This window comes from Lycorma delicatula, chromosome 3 (genome assembly GCF_047948215.1).
Source record: "Lycorma delicatula isolate Av1 chromosome 3, ASM4794821v1, whole genome shotgun sequence".
NCBI lineage: Eukaryota > Metazoa > Arthropoda > Insecta > Hemiptera > Fulgoridae > Lycorma > Lycorma delicatula.
In genome coordinates, this window is record NC_134457.1 from 18,145,737 (window position 1) to 18,167,576 (window position 21,840).

The following is a 21,840-nucleotide window of genomic DNA, read 5'->3' on the forward strand; positions in this document are numbered from 1 at the left end:
TATTTTTCTTCATTATAAAATACTCATAATAAACAGAACTAAAACATAGTTCCCCATTTAAGTAATATACCAATAATCTAACATGTTAGATATAACATGTCTAACATGTTTTCCTAACATATTAGAAAAAAAAATTTATTCCTAAAAGGAAAATAATAATTCAAAATAATGGAGAAAGACGCAAAACATTAACCAAGAGAAAAATTTCAAAAACAAAGTATAGAGGAAAAAGGGGAACCACTAACTTTAAGAAAACATCCAACACCTCTGTTGTTAAAACAATCAACCTTTCAAAATTAATTAAAACAGTAGCACAAGGAAATTAAAAAAATAACAAAGCAGATAAGATTAAACATATTACTTTAAACATATACATTTATTTTATCAGCAATATTTTCTTTTTACTGTTTAAAAGTTAATGTGATTTGAAAATATTAAAGTTAAATGTAGAAAAATGTACAAAACCTTCCAAACATCAGTTTTTACAAACACAAATCTCTCAATGACAAGCAAATCCACTTTAAAATATCTTTATTATCATTACCCGGTTATCATTAAAGCAAAGTTAGGCTGCTATCACTTATTTATTTATTTATTGAAAATTTAATTTCGGTAACAAATAATGAAGAAAATAACTTATGAACATTTTATTCAATTTTAAGTTATTAAAAAAAACCTGTACATAAACAGCCCAAAAGAAAAATATATTAATAAATTATAAAATAACTAACCATTAGGCAACATGTGAGAATAATCTGTTTTATTTTATATTTATTCACTAGCATCATAAGGTTATACTGAAAAAATAAATGATAACGTTGCCAGACATTAATACGCAATAAAAGTCATAATTGAAACTGAGCATTATTATTTAAAAAATATAATACAAATTAACCGCTCAAATTTCAAATTAAAAAAATAGACGCAATTTGGTTGAACGGAAACAAGTCACAGCCACTTCTATGCCATTTTGTTTACCACTGCTTGATGTAAAGACGATAACTGATTAGTCCATTTATCAAGCGCACTATATCTCGCACCACAAACACTTTCTTTGTCCAATTCCAACACTTGATTCACTTGGTCAATTCGGCCCCGAACAGTACTAAAAGTAAAAACAAAAAAATATTAAATTTTTTTCACATGATGCTATTAAGTAACAGCAATGTTAGTTACTTTCAAATTCAGAGAAACATCCTTTGGCCACAAACTAAACCAAGAACTAACTAACCTAAGAACCAAGAAATAAACTAACTAAGAATCGATAAATGATCAGAAGAATAATTAGTTAATGTTACACAATGTTCACTTTTACTAGAAGTTAGCTCAATCAATCCAATTTTAAAGAGAAGTTTCACATTGTTTAGCATTCGTTATTTTTAAAACTTATTGAAAAAATGGAATTTATTTGTTTTATTTATTTTTATGGTTGAATAAAAACTACTACACAACTTGTTTGATATGAGATTTGTAAATGTTAGATTCAATACAATGAACAAAAATATCTGAGCCCTCAGGTACGGGCTATCTTTAGGTGAGAGGCAGTTAATACACATGTGCCATTAAAACACATCAATCAAAATTAAACATCATCTAATTTTTAAGTATTACATTTTAATAACAATGTGTAACTTTACAGAGGATCTTTCAGTCGCAATAATTTAAGTTTCAATATGTTTTTCTCAATAGTGTAATAACAGCTTTCTGTTTTTATAAGTTGGATTAACTCCTATCAAAGAAATGCTATATTTAAAACAATAACTTCCATTATTGGCACCCATAAATTCAAAGTTATTTTCAAAACAAGATTAGGCTGAATATAATTTTCAAGCTTATCAATAAAAGTGGCATGATCATTTAACAACTGGCCATTACATTCTGTTCTTTAGTACTTGTGCAGCATCTGTATTCAAGGAGAGCTAAGGTAATTAAATGAGAGCATAAATCAATAAGGTTTTTGGAGTGTAAGAAATACTGATGCATGTTTCATAGCCTCCTGCATCATGCTAGTCAAGTTTTCCTTCCAGAAGTGTAGCTTATATTAATGCACAGTGAATCCTGCTGTATCAACTAACTATGAAAACTGAGAGAGAGAAATAATTTTCTCTCTCACTGATGCCAACAACCTTTACGGTTGGATAAGCATACCCAAGGCAGGGTATTCTCTTGCATTTGGGGTAAAAGTTTATTCCAGAAAACAGAAATCATACAAAAGTCACTGAAATGAGGTTGGGAACAGAATATTTACAGAATTAAGGATAGAAATGGATGTACATAGTATAATGTTTGATTCTAAATTGAATTAAATTTTGATTCCTCCAATCACACATTCTAAAGAAAGTATCAAATATATTCAAAAAAAGATAGGTGGTAAACACAAGAATTACATTTTAATATACGATCATGGAACGAGATTACAATAACAATCTCTCAGAGAATGCAACTGAAACTGAGAGATTAAGACAATCTTTAAGGTCGTGGGAGCTGCCAAAGAGCAATCTAGTGTAGCATTAGGAATTCCAGAGTTAACTGAAATGACTGGTTGGGTGGAAAAGCTGATTTTGTTCGCATGTGTCCCAGTACAATCAACCAAGCGTGTCCTCAGATTGCAAATAGAGGAAAGGCCATTAAAAATGGAGAGTAACTGTGAATATTGGTAGAAAACAGATGTCATACAAATATTACAGATATTAGATCAAATAGGGATGCAGATGCAATTGAGACAATATTTTAGCAATGGTTACACTTGCAATTCAAATCTTCCTGCCAGAATGTGAATTATTGGGTAGAAACTGAAAGATTCAATACCGAAAAATTGAACAACAAAAGTAGAATAGTAGAAATGGCAAATCAAAGAAGGATAGTAAGGATAAGCAAGAATAGAAGTATAGCTGAAAACAATGCCAAAATATTTATTAAACAGGGGGAAAAGTTGGTACATGGTAACAGAAAAGAGCTCAAATGATCAGTTTAGTCTTCACATAAATGCGAGGTTTTTCAAAAATGTTGATGAACTGAATCAGCGGACAATTCTAATGAACAAAAATGGGCATTCGTAAGAAAATTCAGAAAAGATTACACTCAGGAGACTTGTTTTATTTTGTAAAAGAGCTACTGAGCTCTTGATTACTAACAAAATTAGAATATATTATAAAATAATTTTACTAGTTGTGCTGAATGGTTGTGAGAGAGATGATCATTGAGGTTAATGGATTAAAGGAAGTTTAACAGTTTTTGAGAATAAAATTCTATAAAGAATATTTGATCTTGTCCTTGATAAAGATGAACATATTTGGCAGTGGAGGAAACATTAAAACTTTTCATCTCCATAGATGAAAGTTTAAGTTCGATATAGTAAGAATAAAGATAACAATGGGTAGAACACGTCATGTAAATGTGAAACAATAGAGTAGCTGCTATGGATTTAGTTGGGAGAAACAATGAAACACAACCTCTGGGTAGTAGGAACAGTGATCAGGTAGAATTAGCTCAAGGTAAGGAGATCTTTTGATAGTGCAGTAATGAATTTTTAAATTCCTTAGGCTGCTGAGTAAGTAAATACTGGAATGACTAGAGAAGATAAATACAGCAATGGAATTATTTTTGATAACATAAATGCATGATGCTTAACTTTGAGCCAATGTCAGAAAGAAAAAGGACAACCAGTGTAAGCCCTAGTTCAATTAATAATCATTCCACCAGTTGACAGCACTAAGGAAGTGGCAAGACTTTAAACTTCCTAAAACATCAACTGGTAATTATGATGAGGAATTTTAATGCTAAGTTTGGAAAATCAGACCACAAGAAATAAATACAGAGTATTTCTAAATTAGTTACATAAAAATAATCTTTAATAATGAAAAAAGTAAATAACTTATAGAAAAATTTGATACAACACTGAATGCAGTATATCTTCCAGTCTCATTTACAAATGTTCAATATTGCTTCTTTTATAATACAACAGATGTCTCATTTGTAATCAGTTTTCTGCCTAATCTTATGAAGCATGTCTTTATCTATAGTGGCAATTGTTTGTGTTATCCAGTGACATAGATCATCAACATTTCCTGAAAGCGGAGGAACAAAAACTTTGTTTTTAATATAACCCTATACAAGGAAGTCCAGAAAATTGTTCCACAGAGTCCACTTCAAGTTGACACTTTGTTATTGAGCTATGCTAATAACTCCACAATGATAATGTGGTGACACGTCATCTTGCTAGAAAATGAATTCTGTGCCCATATTTTATTGTAATTGTGGCATTAGATACTGTTCAAGCATGTCCAGGTATAATATTCAAGTTAGTTGACTCGGCAAAAAAGAGAGGATCGTAAACTTTGTGATGGCTTACAGCACAAAAAACATTAACCTTAGGCAAGTTCTGAACATATTTGATTTTGTGACGTGGATTCTGCTCACTCCAAATCCAAAAATATGTCGATTCATTTTACTGCTGGTATGGAAGGTTGTTTTATCACTGAACACAATTTTATTAAGATAATTATTTTCAGTCTCAATTTTCAATTTCATGTTTGTTTAATATGTTAAAACAAAACTCAGTTTGTTTTTCTTTATCACCTTTACTCAAAGCTTGTATCAGTGTAATTTGTAGGGTTTAAATGACAGTTGATTACACAATATCCTCCATACTGAAACGCCGAGAATAGTCAATACTAAGCTGGCACATCCTGTTGATTTACCTAGATTAAAAATGAATGACTGCCACTTTGGAAACTGAAGGTCTATCTGACCTGGGGTTTTATGTGCTGTACAACTTGTTTCAATGAAACGAATATAACATGCAATAACAGACTGTCTTTACGGTGGTTGCTAGTGATATTTATTCTTGAATTGTTTTGGAACAGTAGTAGCAGATTTGTATTCATGAAACAATAAATAACACTGAGCATGCCTGCACTGGTATATGACTTCATGATGACTGATGGAATTACTCATTTGCGTGTGCCACCTAGTGAGAACGTTGGGAACTAATAGTGTGACGCAAGAATGAAACAAAGTACATCACTATACATCAAGGTACATCACTGTATTCAGTGATGTACTAAACAATTCAGTTAAGTTATTTACTTTTTTCATTACTAAAGGTTATTTCTGTATAACTAATTTAGAAATATCCTATATTAAGAGCAGCAAAACATTTTTGCAGTCAAATCGCCTACTATGATGCTGAATCCTGTCTTTTGTTTTCTTTTTCCTGTTTAGCCTCCAGTAACTACTGTTTAGATAATTCTTCAGAGGATGAATGAGGATGATATGTGTGAGTGTAGTCTTGTACATTCTCAGCTCGATCATTCATGAGATGTGTGGTTAATTGAAACCCAATCACCAAAGAACACCGGTATCCACGATCTAGTATTCAAATCTGTGTAAAAATAACTGACTTTACAAGGACTTGAACACTGGAACTCTCGACTTCCAAATCAGCTGATTTGGGAAGGCATGTTGACTTCCAAATCAGCTGATTTGGGAAGGCGCGTTCACCACTAGACCAACCCGGTGGGCTTTGCTGAATCCTGTCTAAGGTTCCAAAAGGCCACACATTTGGAAGTAGTCTTTGAATTCTATAGTTAACATGGCTTAAAATCAAATTGATTAAATCCTAAAGGACAAAAGAATGAAACAATTTAATCTATAATTTATATGGTTAACAATACATTAAACACTGACTTTGTATCATTTGATTCTTGTTAAGTTTATATCAAATTAAGGGTAAGAATGAACAACGTAAAAAAAAAACAATTAAAGAGTTCAAGTATTGACAGAAAGCTCAAAATAATGGCATCTGGGTGAAAAGTAAGATAAAATAGCACAAAAGTTCAAGGTTAATAACAAGATTAACACAGTACAGAAAGAATCTGGAGAACTAGAACTTTTATAGAATTAAGAATGAAATATTTTAGTCAGAAAAAGTTATAAAATTAATTTAAATTATGAGCGAGACACTGGAAATTATAAAAAGATCAAGGATGGACAGCTAAAATATGAGATTAGAATAGGTGGCACATGAGCGACAAACCCAAATGACAAAGAGCATACAACAATACCTTCAAAGTATGAAGTTGCAAAATCTAGGCTAGCTAAAGCAAAAGAGCACTAGATATAAAACATTACAAATTATACTGTATAGTAAGGTAGTTAGAAGATACATGAACTGGAAAATGATGTACGACTAAAAAAAATCTTTGGACACTGTGAGTTGTCAACAGTTTCTACTGTGCAGTAGTTGATAAAGTTAAAATAGCCAACTTCCAAAAGACAAACAAAAGTAGAAGAATAGATTATAAAGTTAGTTCTTTCCACAATATTCTGAATTATATTAATTAAAATAATTTCACAATGCTATACTGTGCGATTAACTCTGTTTTAAAATTAAGAAAATCTTAGCTAAATGTAACAAGAAATTTCAATGGATTCTTACATAACATATACCGATATGTATATTTATGTACACTTGATGGTCAATAGTATTCTCATACCTGATTATGATTTCGATCACAGATTGTGTTTAACCATGCACAATACTAAAACAGTATCCATCTACTTCACTGACTTGCAAACATCTAGTAGCAATACATCCAAGTAACATCTAACAACGATGCTTATAAATGAGGAATTCTGATGATACAAAATACTTTATCAGACATAACATAAAGAATCACATTAGAAGACATCAAAAACTGATGTTATTAGATGCAGAAGAATTACCTACTGCATCATCAGATAGTGCTTAGATCACAAACAGTATTGTGACCAACAGCATTTAATTCTGCTTTGTAAATAACAGCAAATTGAAAAATAAGACATTTGACCGATTTCACTTGTGCTGATCTTAGAAATGATGTTTACCTGTCCAAAATACACGAAACTAATAAACTTTCCACCTCGCTCGCATCAATGTTCAGTTCCTTTGATATGAAGGGGATGTGGATTCTTGTATAAGGCTTGATGAGTTTAATAAGAACTTGTGTTCTAATATTTCTCAGTAAATCTGAAAAAATAAATAAATTATTAATATTATCTAATAATTATAATTATAAAATAATTGCCATTATATTGTTGAAATATAAGTCCTTTACAGAACTCAAAATAACATAATACTAGAATAATTTTTATATGAATTTCAAACATAAATCAGATGAACAGAATAATTTATACAAGCCAAGCTAAAAATTTGAGGACAAATTGCCAGACTTGCACAAGATATATAGATATAATTATTTTAGCAGACTTCTTGAGTTACACAGAAATCTCTTTGCTTCTTTACTTGAGGTAGCATTGGAAGTAAACATTTTAAATACTTTTTTAAACAACATTTTTATACAGAATTCAGGCATGAATCAAATTACAACCCTTGTGCCATACTTTTTGATTATTGACAAGATTGGAAATCACAGATTTTGGTAGTTACGTATTAACGCCGCCACAGTTACAGCTTTAGGTTATGTTGACTTCATGTACTGACAAATCGTACGTATATCAAAATAACCTAACTAAATATAACCTACGCTCGCTTCGCTCGCTAACCTCTTATAATTAACATTAAATATGCATAATATATACAACTTATTAATAATATAACCTTAATGTTATAACACCGAAATCCAATTAATGTTAACCACTGAAATCCGAGATTGACTACTTTGTTTTTAAATAAAGCTGTAGCTGCGGTGGCGTTAATACGTCAGTACCGAGGTTAGTGAGCAAAGCAAGCGTAGGTTATATTTAGACGATTTGTCAGTGCACGAAGTCAACATAACCTAAAGCTGTAGCTGCGGTAGCGTTAATGCGTAAGTACCCAAATTTTTTTCAAGATGAAAAAATGATCAAATATATACCTTGATTTAATGAAACAGTTTGAGGACATCAGAAAAAAGTGAGCAATTACAGACACCAGAGTTCAACTGACATGATAACAAGCAATAAAATATTTTGAAAAGAAATGTTCTAAGAATATTTTGAGGAATTGAAGACAGTTTTCAAAGTGAAGGGTATTTAGCAAGCAATATCACTAAAATATTTCCTTTAAGTAGGTTGAAATTATTATTTAATTTACATTATTATAAATTATTTAACAAAGTTTGGGTATTACTAGTAACCACTACAAATTTTCTGATATTTTTTCAGTACAGAAAATAAATTAATTTTTAGCTATCAAAATTAATGTTTATTGTCAATTCATTAAGAATAACAGCACATCCAAGACACTATTTTCCATTTCTAGATTGTGTTGCAACCTAATTTAAAATTTTAGACACTACTTCATTTTAAACTCAGTTTGGTGGTTCATTAATGTATGTCAGTCTTTATTAATATAATAATTTCCTAAATGAGTAATTATTATTATTTCTCTTCTACTAGGATAGATTAAAACGATAGATGTTTTACACAAGGTTAGGAATTGAATTTACATTATTTGCATGCTGATATAATACAGCACATAATGTTAACATTTAGCATACAATACCACACTACTATTCTGTTTTGTAATTTGGATGCTTTTAGCACAGTAACTGACCAATACATCTGAATGGCTAATTGCAAATTTGCACCTGTAGCCATTTCATATTTTGTATTTGCATAAATAAAAAAGTGCAATTATTTTATCCCACATAATGATTTTTGTTACACATTAATTATAGAATAATTAGTCAGTTGCAAAATTAGGTATGGTATTAAATATTATCTAACGACCCATTTTAATTTATGTAATCTGAAATCTTTTTTGGCAATACAATAATTTATAAAAAATATAAATACAATAAATAAATAAAACTGAATAAATCTGTTACAAGATACTGCAAAACGTAAGCTTTCCTTACTTCAATTATATTTTTTTCTATAAACTAAAAATATGCTAACAATTTTCATATACTTAAGTAATGTATCACTTTCTTAACCTGTATTGAATTTTATTTGCCACACAATGAAAAAAATATTTAAAAAAATAATGAATTTTTTCAGCAATGATAATTAAAATTAACAAGAAAAATATCTACATTAATACTAAAAAATAGTTATATTTCATAAAAATCATCACATCATATGTTTTTTTCCTATCTTAGTTCCCTTGGAATAGATCCATGTCCATTTTCCTGCAAAATGTTGTTTTCACAAAACTTCATGATTAGCTCTTATTTCATTTAAGATCATTTATAATTTTTTCTGATTTACATCTTCTGATCTTTGCATCTTCTGTTGATCATTGAAATGTTTTAATCAACCCTTCATCACATCTTATATTATCCCTGCCAACTTAACTTGCCTATTCCAAATTACTGTAATTAAACTTTTTTTTTTTACTTTTTTCACTACTTCTTCATTTTCCCCCTCCATTTCTATTTTAATCAACTTTTCTCCTACATGCCCACATTTAAAAAGTATTCAGCCTGTTTTTCTTTTCTTCTTAGTTTCCATAATTCACACCCATACAGAAAGGTACAATCTGAACATGAATAAACACTTTATTCAATTATAATACATTTATATATTATGCAATTGCAAAAGTAATGGTAGGTGGTCTATATTTTATGTACAGCAAAAAAGGATTGCTTCAACATTTATCTGGAAAGACAACCATCAAAAGCCCTTATTCAGAGCAACATTATTAAGTACTGATGACCGATTACAAAGTTACAAAAAAAAAAGTACTAACACAGTCCATATTAATAAAAAAAATAAATTTTATGGGATATTAATGACACAAATATGCAAAGATAATAGATAAAATCAACATAGTATAAAATTAAAATTTTAATGCAACAACTAATATGTATATATTTAAATGCATGTTGTGTGAAATAAAATAAAAAATCAATTTTATCAAATAAAAGTAATAGTTATTATTTAAAGGATTATAATAAATAATATTGTTTAATATCGTGTAATATCATTTCCACAAAACAATATATTGTAAATTTAAATTTAAACAAATTGTTCTTAAGATATTTAGACTGCTAAGTAATTTATTAAAAACGGATACTGAAACATAATACCCTTTTTCATAGCTAAAATGTTATGATAAGCAATGCAAAAATTATTATATAATTTAATACAAGTAAATACTGTTAAAGTTTTTTTTTTTGTTAAATAAACAGCTACAACTTGTAAAAACAATCATTGTATGATGACCTACAGTTAAACAGTAAAATAAACGAACCATTCCAGTTTTCCTTAAGTTCTTTCCAAAGAAAGTTGGTTCATTCAAAGTTTAGGATTTTGTCAGACAAAAAAATATTGCAATTTATAACATAAAAAATTGCAATTTATAACATAAAAAATAATATATATATTTTTTTATTTACATATTTTATTCCAAATAAAGTGTATTTAAACATTATTAAAATTAAAATAGTCAACAAAAGCAGGACAAATTGCTTAAACAATCAAAGATTGAGATATGAATACGATATTAGTCATCTCCACTTTGAAATGTTTAAATGAACTTATATGTTTAAATAAACTTACTAATACTCAGTTTCTTTGCCTACAGTAACTTTTAACAGGTACTGCTTGATTGTAGTCAGCTTCAAACTACCTCTCTCACTAAATTTTCTTAAGAGGTTAAATGTTGAAACTGTGTAAAAAATATTTCTTTCCAACAGTTACATTTTCAGAACTAGTACCATTTTATTAAACCATTACAAAGAACTAAATACAACACTTGTTTCACAACTTTTTTTCACATTCTAATAGAAAGAACCCTGTTGGCACATTTTATGAATTTCAGCTACTCTTTCAAATCCCCCCTCATCCCATGTATCAGATTGAGCACTAAAATAAAAAAAGTTTAAACCCTAAATAAGCATTTAAGGTAGAAAGATTATTAGGGATGCATAGAAAAATAACAATTAAAGATATTGTATCCACCAATTATATAAAAAATAAACACTGACAAATTTTAAAAACATTAATTAATAAAAACATTATTTTTTACAACAATTAATAAATATAATACATCCTATCAAACAATTATTTTTTTTTAAATTTGGCACAAAACCTAATTTGTGTGACCAAGCAACAAATTTTCTTACTTTTTATTATTATTAAACCCTCATAAAATAATTTCTAAACCAAAGCATAATTTTTTTTCAAATGATAATTTACTGTAAGATATCTAATAGACATTGCAGAAGAATATGGATGAACAGAAATTCTAATACAAAAAATGCCATTCCTGATGCACCGAAACCCAAATCTTTTACATTTTTACATTTACATTTAAATAATGGGTTGTGCTGATTTTCTGATTTTTTTTTAATCATTATTATTGTAGTTACACCGCCAAGTCCCTCTTTAGTGGTGTCATCTTACAGTAATAAGATTAGGCAGCATCCTAATTTGCTTGTTTGCTAAAATTTGAGATATAAGCTGATGATCTTTACTTGAACTTGAATTTCTTTGTAATTTTAATATTTTTAAAACTATAATTTAAAAAATCTACAATAGTCTATGACAAAAGATTAATTATAATACAGATTCATATTCATTACCTTCAATATGTTCTCTAATAAAAGGATCATCCATAATATTTTTTCTGTGTTTTTTTAATATTGTTTCAAATTCATTAATATCATTATTCTGATATGAAGAGACAAGATTAGTCATAGCCAAGATTTCAGGATCATTTTTATAAGGTTTTGCTTCTTGTGAATCAAATGGATTAATTCCAGATTTCATTAACCTGATGGAAACAATACACAAATACATATTATAAAACAATTATATATAATTTGTATGCAACAGAAGAAATCTTTTTAATAATTGACGCATTTTAAAGCTAATAACAGATAAAATCAAACACGTCTAGCTTAATCATAAATATCTTAATACAAATAAGAAACTAAATATGTCTGAATCTAATAAATTCAAAGCACATCATGGGTTACTGTTTAACTTTTCTTAAATAAATTTTGGAAGGTTTATATGGTGACTGAATGGAATATGATACAACGTGATGGTCCATACTGTTACAAAAGAAAGCTAGGTAGAGAATGAAACTGTGAACCAGGATACTGAATACATCACCAATTTTGCAATACTACTACCATGAAATACTGCAAAGGTAAGCTAAAAATATACTAAAAAAACTGGCCAGAAAATATAAAATAAAGTTTTTACTGGATAAAATCAAATGTGATAATATCCGCAGCAATTCAATTCAAGCACGAAAACTGCCTTTCAAAATTTTCTTATACTATGAAGTTGTGATTTTGAGCTAATAACTTCACTTATTTCTAAAACAGATAAGAATTAAATTGAAATATAAACACTTATTCTGAAGAAACTTCATTTTCTATAAATTACTTCCTATAAATTTTTCATAAAATTACCATTTGCTCAATGGTTTGAAGTAATCATAATAATTTTAATAACAAAAAATAAGGTATTCACTAAAAAATCAGAAAACTAATCCAACAATCATAATGTAACCTATATTATGTATTTTTATTGATTTTACTTTTGATAGATAAATCACACTTAACCACTTATAAAAATTTTCAAACTTATTTTTATAAAAATATGAAAAATTAACCCGTAATTTTTTTCTTCATTAAATACTTTTTAGGCTAGCAAAATATCAGACGAACTATTTTTCAGATATCAACATTCTCATATATAGGTACAGGCACCTGATTGATATTGGGGAATGTGTTCTTAAATTAGTTTAAAAAACAATAAGCAGGACTACATAATGTTATAAAATGTTTGGTTAAGTTCTAAATTAAACACTTATGTATCAGAGATTATAGGCTAAAAGCATATTCCTCCATTTTACTCAATTTTTGGGAGGAATACATATTAGATTTCCAAAAGTAAAAGTATTAATATAACATACTTCCATGAAAGGTAGATATGTGACTAAATACTTCAACAAAAATCTTGATCCTATTGAAATTATTATTATAACAAAGACGATTTTTCCCATTCTTCAGTTGAACGTATTCCTCCAAATTTGAAACTATGTTTTCTCTAACTCACTTTATAAGTATTAAAAATTTAAATAATGGCTTATTGACGTTATATAAAAAATTGTAGTTTGAGAAAAATATATAGATTCAACTAACTAGGTAGTAAATTTGCAGAGGCACCACAGAAATTTAAATTGGATAACTATTTTAATTTAAATCACTGCAAGGTCTCTCAGAAGTACAATACATAATAAACTTGGAAGTACTACATTAGATTTTGTTTAAACTAGTACCCGAACAGTTGAACAAGATATACCTATTAAAAAAAAATGAAATCATGTCTAAACTTTGTAAAACCAGAATTATCCTGATATAAACATATACTGTAGTTGCAGTTGTGAAGCGACAGCGAGACCAAAATGAAAGAAATCTTGTATTATTGGTTTGACAAAGAATATTATACAGAAAAATACTTACAAATAAAATTTATTTACTGTTTAGCATCTTACTATTCACAAAATAAGTAAATTATTTTGTGTAAACAATAATTCTGTTTCTAGCATAAAATTTATAATAATTGATGAAAATTAGCACAAAATTAAGAACAGAGTACTGTAGTTAGATTACAATTTAAAAAATCAATAATAAACTTTATACAAGGATAATTTACTTTTACTATTTGCAAAGGAAATTAGTTTATACTTTTATAACTAACGATACCTTGCCCCTTGTTCTGAGTAAACTCATCAAACAGCTTCACATACTTGACCACAGAATGGAAAGTATTACACTTTTGTCAAAATCAGAATATGCTCATGAAGTATTCATAACTTGTACATCTGACTTTGTTATCACAACTGTCCCACTTGTTGGCCCTTGGTAGTATTAATACTCTGAGCATAGGACTTGCCCTGGCATTACAGCAGCCAATCTGATATGTAATTCATTTAAGAATAATGGTTTAAAACATATATTTTTCCTTACCTTCTTCACTATTCTAGAAATGCTTTCCATTATTCTTTAAAAATTTATTTGTCGATTTACATTCTTTATTTTCTCTCTCTTTCGTACTCTAGTACTTTCCTTTACTAAAACCTTCTCTATGCATCACAGAATTAATCAAACAGTAGCACAAAAAAAGATTGAAAACACAGATTTGTACTGGAATAAAGTAATTGGGCACAAATGAACTTAGTTCCATGTGAACACTCAGTACAGTGTGAATGGGAATTTCATGTTAAAATAAGCAGGGACATCATCAAATTAAATCATTAACAAGCACATTTAAGAAGGTACAAATATGGGAAGACCCAATGGAAAGTATCTTTTTGGGGGTTACATCTATACTGTTTTTCTATAAAGAAAAACTTACCACTATAACTGTGGAAATATAAATAATTTTGTTATAGTCTTATTTCATTAATTTTTATAAAAATCCATAATTTTAAGTATTTAATCTTTAAAATTTTTCAAAAAACATTCAATTAACGCTTTCCTGATATAAAATATAATTAACTAAAAACAGATGCTTTTTATAATTTTTCCACTAAATTTAAAGAACAAATGAAACAATATTTTATACTAAGATTCTAATAGTTTACACAAATTTTGTAAAACTGCTACTTACATATTTGCTAAGACAAGATATTTTAAACATGTAGTTCTCCTTGGACTTCCTGATTCATCATAATTTTTAAAAGCTTCAAAAAAATCAGTATGGGCTTTCTCAAATTCACCTTCTCTAAGATGCATTTTCCCACCACATTCTATTAATAAATACAAAAATAATAAAAAAAAAGGCCATTTGTAAGTGAAATAAGTATATAGTAATTGTAAAATTAAAGTTTTTTGCTTATTTAATGTAGTTCAAAATCTGCTAGTTTAGTATTTAATAAAAAAATAATGCAGCATTTACCAATTAACCACTTCTCTGTACTTAATGGTAAGTAAGTGGCAATGTAATTCTTTAAATTGAGTAAATGCAGAATAAAGCTATATGTGATAGGGAATGAGGGTTTTTTTTTTATAATTACTTATAAGAAGGTGGACCTTCTTTCTGAACAGCACATAAAGGATGATAAAGTACATGAAGATTTAAATATAAGAACCAGAGGCGTTATTAAAGGACCAAAGAGGTCAAAAAGCATAAAATGTTTAATGCAGATGATCTAAAAAAAAGCCATTCAAGTAATATAACATTTCAAAGGTGCAAGTGAATTATATAACCTGAAAAAAATTCAAATACACTTCTTCAACATACTTTTACTATACCTTTATAATTTAATATTTAAACAAGTAAAATAAATTATTATTTTCATATAAAAAAATGTCTTAATTCCCTAAGATATTGTAATTAAATAGTGTTCAGAATTGTAAAAATTAAAAACTATATAACATCAACTAAGTATTATTATATATTTATTTTTTAGAACCTAAGACATATGTTTTTTCTGGTTTTTTTTCAACCTCCAATTGTGCATCTAAGTAAATAAGAGATTGGCAGAAACGAAGTCTGCACATAACGCAATTGTGCCCCCCCTGCAAACCTCTGCCATTGACGGCTCCATTGCATCAGTCTGAGCCGAACTACAGGTAAGTGAACATGGCTGCTATGATCACTGCTGCCAAGTGTGAATCATGATACGTTTTCTGCAACCAGAAGGATGTACCACTGTTGAAATCAATCACAGAATGAGCCTACTGCATGGTGAAAATTTAAAAAATGATGGTAGTGTACGAAAATGGTATAGGAAATTTAAAGAAGGGCAAACGGATGTCCACGATGAAGAAGGGCAAGGACGCAAGTCTGTCACTACTGTATGCTTGGTTGAGTGTGTTGATTTTGTCCATGACAGACAGAGGTTTACCTTAAGTAAAATTTCTGCAGAAATCCCAGAAATTTCAAGGTCTTCTCTGTATACAACTGTGACTAAAACCTCTCTTTTTTTCTGTTTAGCCTGTGGAACCACTCCAAGGTATTACTTCAGAGGATGAAATGTATGAATGTAAATGAAGTGTAGTCTTGTACAGTCTCAGGTCAACCACAATTAATTGAAACCCCACCACCAAAGAACATCGGTATCCACTATCTAGTATTCAAATCCATGTAAAAGTAATTGCCTTTACTAGGATTTGAACCTCAGAACCCAACTTCAAAATCAGCTGAATTGCAATGACAAGTTAACCACTAGACCAGCCTGATGGGCTGACTAAAGACCTAGGACACCAGAAACTGTGTGCATGTTGGTCCCAAAAATGTTGAGTGATGATCACAAAATGCAGCGAATGGCATCAATCACCCTTAATGTTTCTCATGCATTACGATAATGAGGAAAGAGATTTTAAAGTCTATCAATACTGGTGATGAGATTTGGATCCAGTATGACAAGCCAGAAACCAAACAATAGTCTAAGCAGTGGGTGCAGACCTCCAAACAAGTCGAAAAAGTTCAAACAGACACTGAGTAACAGGAAAACAATGGCAACCGTTTTAGAAACCACAAAGGTGTCGTGTTGGTGGACTTTATGGAGCAGAGGACAACAATAACAAAGGAAGTTTATTTTGAATCTTTACATCGTCTCCACAGAGTGATCCAGAACAAACAGAGGCATGCTCTCATCTGGCATGGTTTTGACCCATGTCAATGTACAACTGCTCTGTGCCATCATTATGCATTGACCTTCTCAAACAATTCAAGCAGGAAGTTTTCGACCATCCATCATATAGTCCAGACCTAGCAGCTGGTGATTTTCACCTCTTTTGAGAATTGAAGGCATGGTTGGGCGGACAACACTTCGCCACCAACGAAGAACTTCAGGAGGCTGTCCAGACATACCTTGCCTCAACGGCAGCAAACTTCTTTGATAAGAGCATCGGAAAGCTGGTGTCATGATACGACAAATGCCTCAATCATCTTGACGATTATGTAGAAAAATATATGATATGTAGAAAATTTAGTTAGATACTATTCAACTTTTAGTAATAAAATCATTTTGTTATGTCAATCTGTACTTTTTTAGTGCTCATTGAAGATTGAAAAAAAAAATAGCCCTCAGATAATTAAAAAATATTAATTTTGTTACTGTTTATTTCATTTAAACACATAATTTTTACCTAAAAAAAAGATCATATAAATATTCAATGAAAATCTTTTGTTGTAGAAAAATATGTGAAATTCTGAAGGATATGTAATGGATCAGCAGTACATCAGTTTTTATTATGTTGATTCCAGGACAATTACAACAAAGTAAAACAAGAGAAAAGAATTTAATAAAACAAAAAAGAGAAAGATGTCACTTACCACCATACAAGAAAGATTTTGAATAATTAAAAAAAAAAATAAAATTATAAAATACAAAAGAATAAATAAATTATTAATATTTAATTTTTCTTAACATTCATAAATATCCTACTGACATGATGTTTTATTCTACTTAATGTCTAACTTATTTTAATAATTGACAACTAATTGTTATGAAAATAACAATTTTAATTTCATTTTAATTTTAATTATAATCATACATACACTATTATAATCGTGCATACACTGTATATATGCACGGATACAAATTCATAGTTTTAAATAATCCCTGAAGATGGAGAAATGACTCTGAAAGCGCTTGGATAATACATTAAAAAATTTTTTGGTAAGTAGAAATATGTTATTTATAGAAATTATTAATAAATGAAAAAAATAAATCTTTTAATCTGATTAGAACACAATAATAATTACATCTATCACATCAGGAACAGGTTGGTATGGTACTCTACAGATAAAAAAGGAACTGCCTTTTGTCTTATTTGCCAGGATGGATCAAGGGAATCAGGGTAAACCTTCTAACAGCAGCATAATCAAGTATGAGATGAATTACGAACTAAAAAGTAGACATGACTGAATTCCAAATAAATTGATTATTTAAGATATAAATAAATGAACAAATATTAAACTAAATAAATTAAAAAAAAGCAAACTAAATCACTTTTCAGATGGTGTTAATGAAAATTGTTTAGCGTATATTTTGTTAAACAGAAAAAAAATTTCAGGGTTATAATTTTTTTTTTATTGCTATTTTTTAATAACAATACAAACAGTATTCATCAGTAGAATACTGTTTCTGTAAAAGAAAATTTTAATTCAATTCTAAATAAATTGTATGTTTTAAAAGGTTGGAAAAAAATATGGCTACAGCCGATTAATAAGTAAAAAGGCCTTTTCTCAAAATCCTAAATATTGTATTGAAATAGACAAAAATGAGACATTGATTTATTTTTTAAAATAAGTGACTATTCTTTTTAGACAAGACTGCAAAATTTTACCTAGACTCATACTTATACATGCAACAATACACAATACTTACATACATAAACTTACACAGGTGTAAGTTCCATTTCTTATTTACTAAAAATCAGTCTACATGATTCATATTTATGGGTATCAAACACTGATATGACAGTCAATTTTATAGCTTGAAAACTTCTGCCTATCTGGGTAACCCACAAAAACTTATCAAGTTGTTTTATCTATGAAAGAAAGTCTTAGAAAATTTGTGAATCTGGTAAATTGTTAGCACATGAATACAGGGCAGTAATATCAACTATTTCAGACGTCAAAAAAATGTAGACACCATTATGAAATTATGTCACAAACTTGAAAAAGAAGAATGAAGTTTTTCAAAGAAGACAATGAAGAAAGTATCAAACACAGAGATAGATCAGGCTCTTTTCTAGTGATTTATTAAAAAATGATCCCTTTGTAAAGTAGTAAAAAAAAACTTTTAAAAATTTTTAATGAGGAACTTTTATGGAAATGAAAATTTTCCAGTAATTACAGGATGGCTTCAAAATCTTATACAGTATCATGGAATTCAGCAACTTTAAATTCAAGTTGAAAAATTATCAGCAAACTTCCCAGCAGCAAATTCATTTACTCAAGAAATTAATGATTTTTAAAAAGATTAAGATGACCACTTTGTTTATAACATCAACAAAATCAATGGCCTTGAATGGAAATGTCATCCTAAGTAACCTTTAGTTTCCCAGAAAGAAGAATCAGCTCCAGGCTAAAAAAATGTATAAAGAATATGATATTGTGGCTTGGTGGTAACAACTGGAGATTACCGAATAAATCTTACGCTGATTGACAAATCAAAAATCTTTTAATCTTTTAAAAGTGTCAGAAATTTTCCAGTAATCTACAAAAACCACAAAAACACATGACCTGCAACATTTTTTCAGACTGATATAATAATTATTTCATACCAGAGGTTAAAAATACTAGCTGATTATTGGTAAAAATGAAACATTCTTTTCATTTTAGACAATGCACCTAACTCATCCTTTAGCAGGCTGCTTAGAAAGAGAAGATGGAAAATTAAAGTTTTGTTTCTACCTAAAAATGTTACATCCATTTTATAACCAATGGATCAAGAGGTTCACAAGCCTCTGCCACAAAAAATTAATAAAAAAATTTTTTTGGCTGACAATAAAAAGGTAATTTGTATGATTAAGATGTCAAAGACATTAGTTTGAAAGATTGCTTACATGTACTAGTTGACACATGGAATTCTGTTAAAAGAACAGAAAAAACTTTTAAATAAAGCAATGCCCAACAAGACTGATGAATACATTGGATGAATATATAAGAAGTCCACCGAAGGAACACTAGCCTATACAGATTGTGACTTCCAAAGTACCAATGAATGGATCATTAGCAATGACAACAGTCCAGGGAGCCAAATTTTGGGTGATAAGATCAGACAGCACACAAGAAGATGATCAGCTAAAAGCTGAAAAAGAAAGTAATGCATAGCTTATAAATGTTTGCTTATCACTATGTACTACTTGTGACCAAGAGTGTGATTCTACAGATTCTTTGTTTAAAATGATTAAGTAATCTTACAGCTTATAAACAAAAAAAATTGAGGCAAGTGTGGATTACAGATTTTTTTAAATAGTATCTTTGAAGGTATATTTTGATTATTAATTGTCACCAAGTTTTATTCAACATTGTGTAATTTTTTTCTAATTTTTAACAAATGATATTTCTTATAATGTGCAGTAATTTTCTCCTCAATAAATTTTTGTAGTTTTTCTTCAAATTTTTTTTTTAATAAGATTTTAAGTGACATTTTTCTTAAAAGAGTAGGGTAAAAAAATTATCAGATAACTTTTGTAAATTCTGATTTTTATTACTAAATTTCTACTCAATGGATTTTTTTTTAACACATGTTCTTGGTATCATTTTTAGTTTACTGAAATATTTTTATATTTTTAGCTTTTTATTGAGACTTTTAAACATTAAAGGTTTACACCTTTAAACATTAGAATATGTCCAGTAAGCATGATAAACTTTTTTATTTTTTATTTTTCATTTTTCAGAATTTTTGATTAACCAAATTCAGCTTAGCAAAGATCAAACCGTAAAATCAGTGTTCCACTAATGTACATGTAATAGAAATACCGTTATCTACCGTTACTAGAAATTTTATCCACATTGGCAATGTTACATCAACCTGAAAGCTGCAATGCAATGGTTTTATCCATTTAAATAATTTACTTCTGACATACGTAAGGTTGTATCATCTGCAAAAAGGGTAACAATGAATGTATAAAAATTTTGAGGTAGATCATCAATAAGTGATAAGAGCATCAGATACAGGATATATCCCTGTGGCATTCTGATCATTACATGCTGAAGTAAGGATATTTTATACACATTAATAAAAGATGAAATCTTAATTGCCTGTTTAAGGTTGGTGACTAACCAATCGCAAGCAGCTACCAGGTTTCTCATCAGTAAAAATGTGGAATAAATTAAATGCTTTACTGAGATTGTAAAAATTTTTAAATTGAACTTCTTTTAATTTACACTAAAGATTTTCTAAAAACTGGGAGACAGTTGTGTCAGCTTAGATTTGTTTTATAATCTTTTCTAATACTTTAGGAAATACAAAGAACAATGAAACTGGCATAAAAACATTTTCAATTAAATACCATTCTTAAGGAGGAGAATAACAAATATCTTAAGACGTATGGAAAATAACCCATTAATAGCAAATTCATTCATTAAATCTGTAAGAGGGAAAGTAATAGTATCTACAAATTCCTTTAAAATACTAGCAGGCATTTCATTAACATCCGATGGGATATTCACTCTATATGTGTAAAACACAAATTTTTACATTTCAGTATATAAAAATTCAAGTTCATCAATAAAACCATTCTAGGTGAATGGATTTGTTAGAAAAAATTTAAGATTAAAAAGTAAAAGTAGTTTATAAGTTATAAGAATTTAGTTTTACAAAAAACAAATAAAAAACTAAATAATTCATGAAAATATATACCTCTTATAACGCCCATTATAAGTGGATGAGGAATTGCAGATTTTATATGCAGTGACTGTTCATATAAGGTCTTTAATTTTTTATTATTTTTTTGCGCTGTGTACATTTGTATTTCTAAAGCATATATCTCCAATAGTTGAGTACCCTTTTTTAAGTCATCTTCTCCATCATCTGTCTAAATAAAAACCATACAAAATTATATGTTATAAAACATTCTTTAATTGGCAAAAGCAATGGATAACTGACATTTGAAACATGACAATGTTTTTAACTATTAAAATGCAAAACAGATTCCTAAAATAAAATAAACAAATTAACATTTATAATTGATAATGTAATCAAAGTTCTAATAATTTGAACTTGTCAAGAAAACTTGAAGTGTAAACAAGTTGTGGAAGTGAATAAGAACAGAGAAAGTAAATTAAAATTTCTGGTAACATAAAAATATTATTAAATTATTTAAATTAAACTTTTTGGAGTACAAATATTACTACATTAAAACCCACAAATGAAAATGAAAGCATAAATATTTATATAAATTATTCCTACGAAAATAAAATGATAGAAAA

General features: G+C 28.7%; 1 protein-coding gene across 1 annotated transcript in view; it reads right to left on the minus strand.

The window, feature by feature from the left end:
* Positions 1–343: 343 nt before the first annotated feature.
* Positions 344–21,840, minus strand: part of alien (COP9 signalosome complex subunit 2 alien) — a 49,673-nt gene continuing 28,176 nt past the window's right edge. Inside the window, exons 5-9 of the mRNA XM_075359489.1 lie at positions 21,272–21,446; positions 14,557–14,695; positions 11,511–11,701; positions 6,868–7,009; positions 344–1,105 (exon numbers count right to left, since the gene is read on the minus strand). Coding sequence (XP_075215604.1) covers positions 961–1,105; positions 6,868–7,009; positions 11,511–11,701; positions 14,557–14,695; positions 21,272–21,446 — 792 coding nt within the window. The 3' untranslated portion in view covers positions 344–960. The remainder of the gene's footprint in view (positions 1,106–6,867; positions 7,010–11,510; positions 11,702–14,556; positions 14,696–21,271; positions 21,447–21,840) is intronic.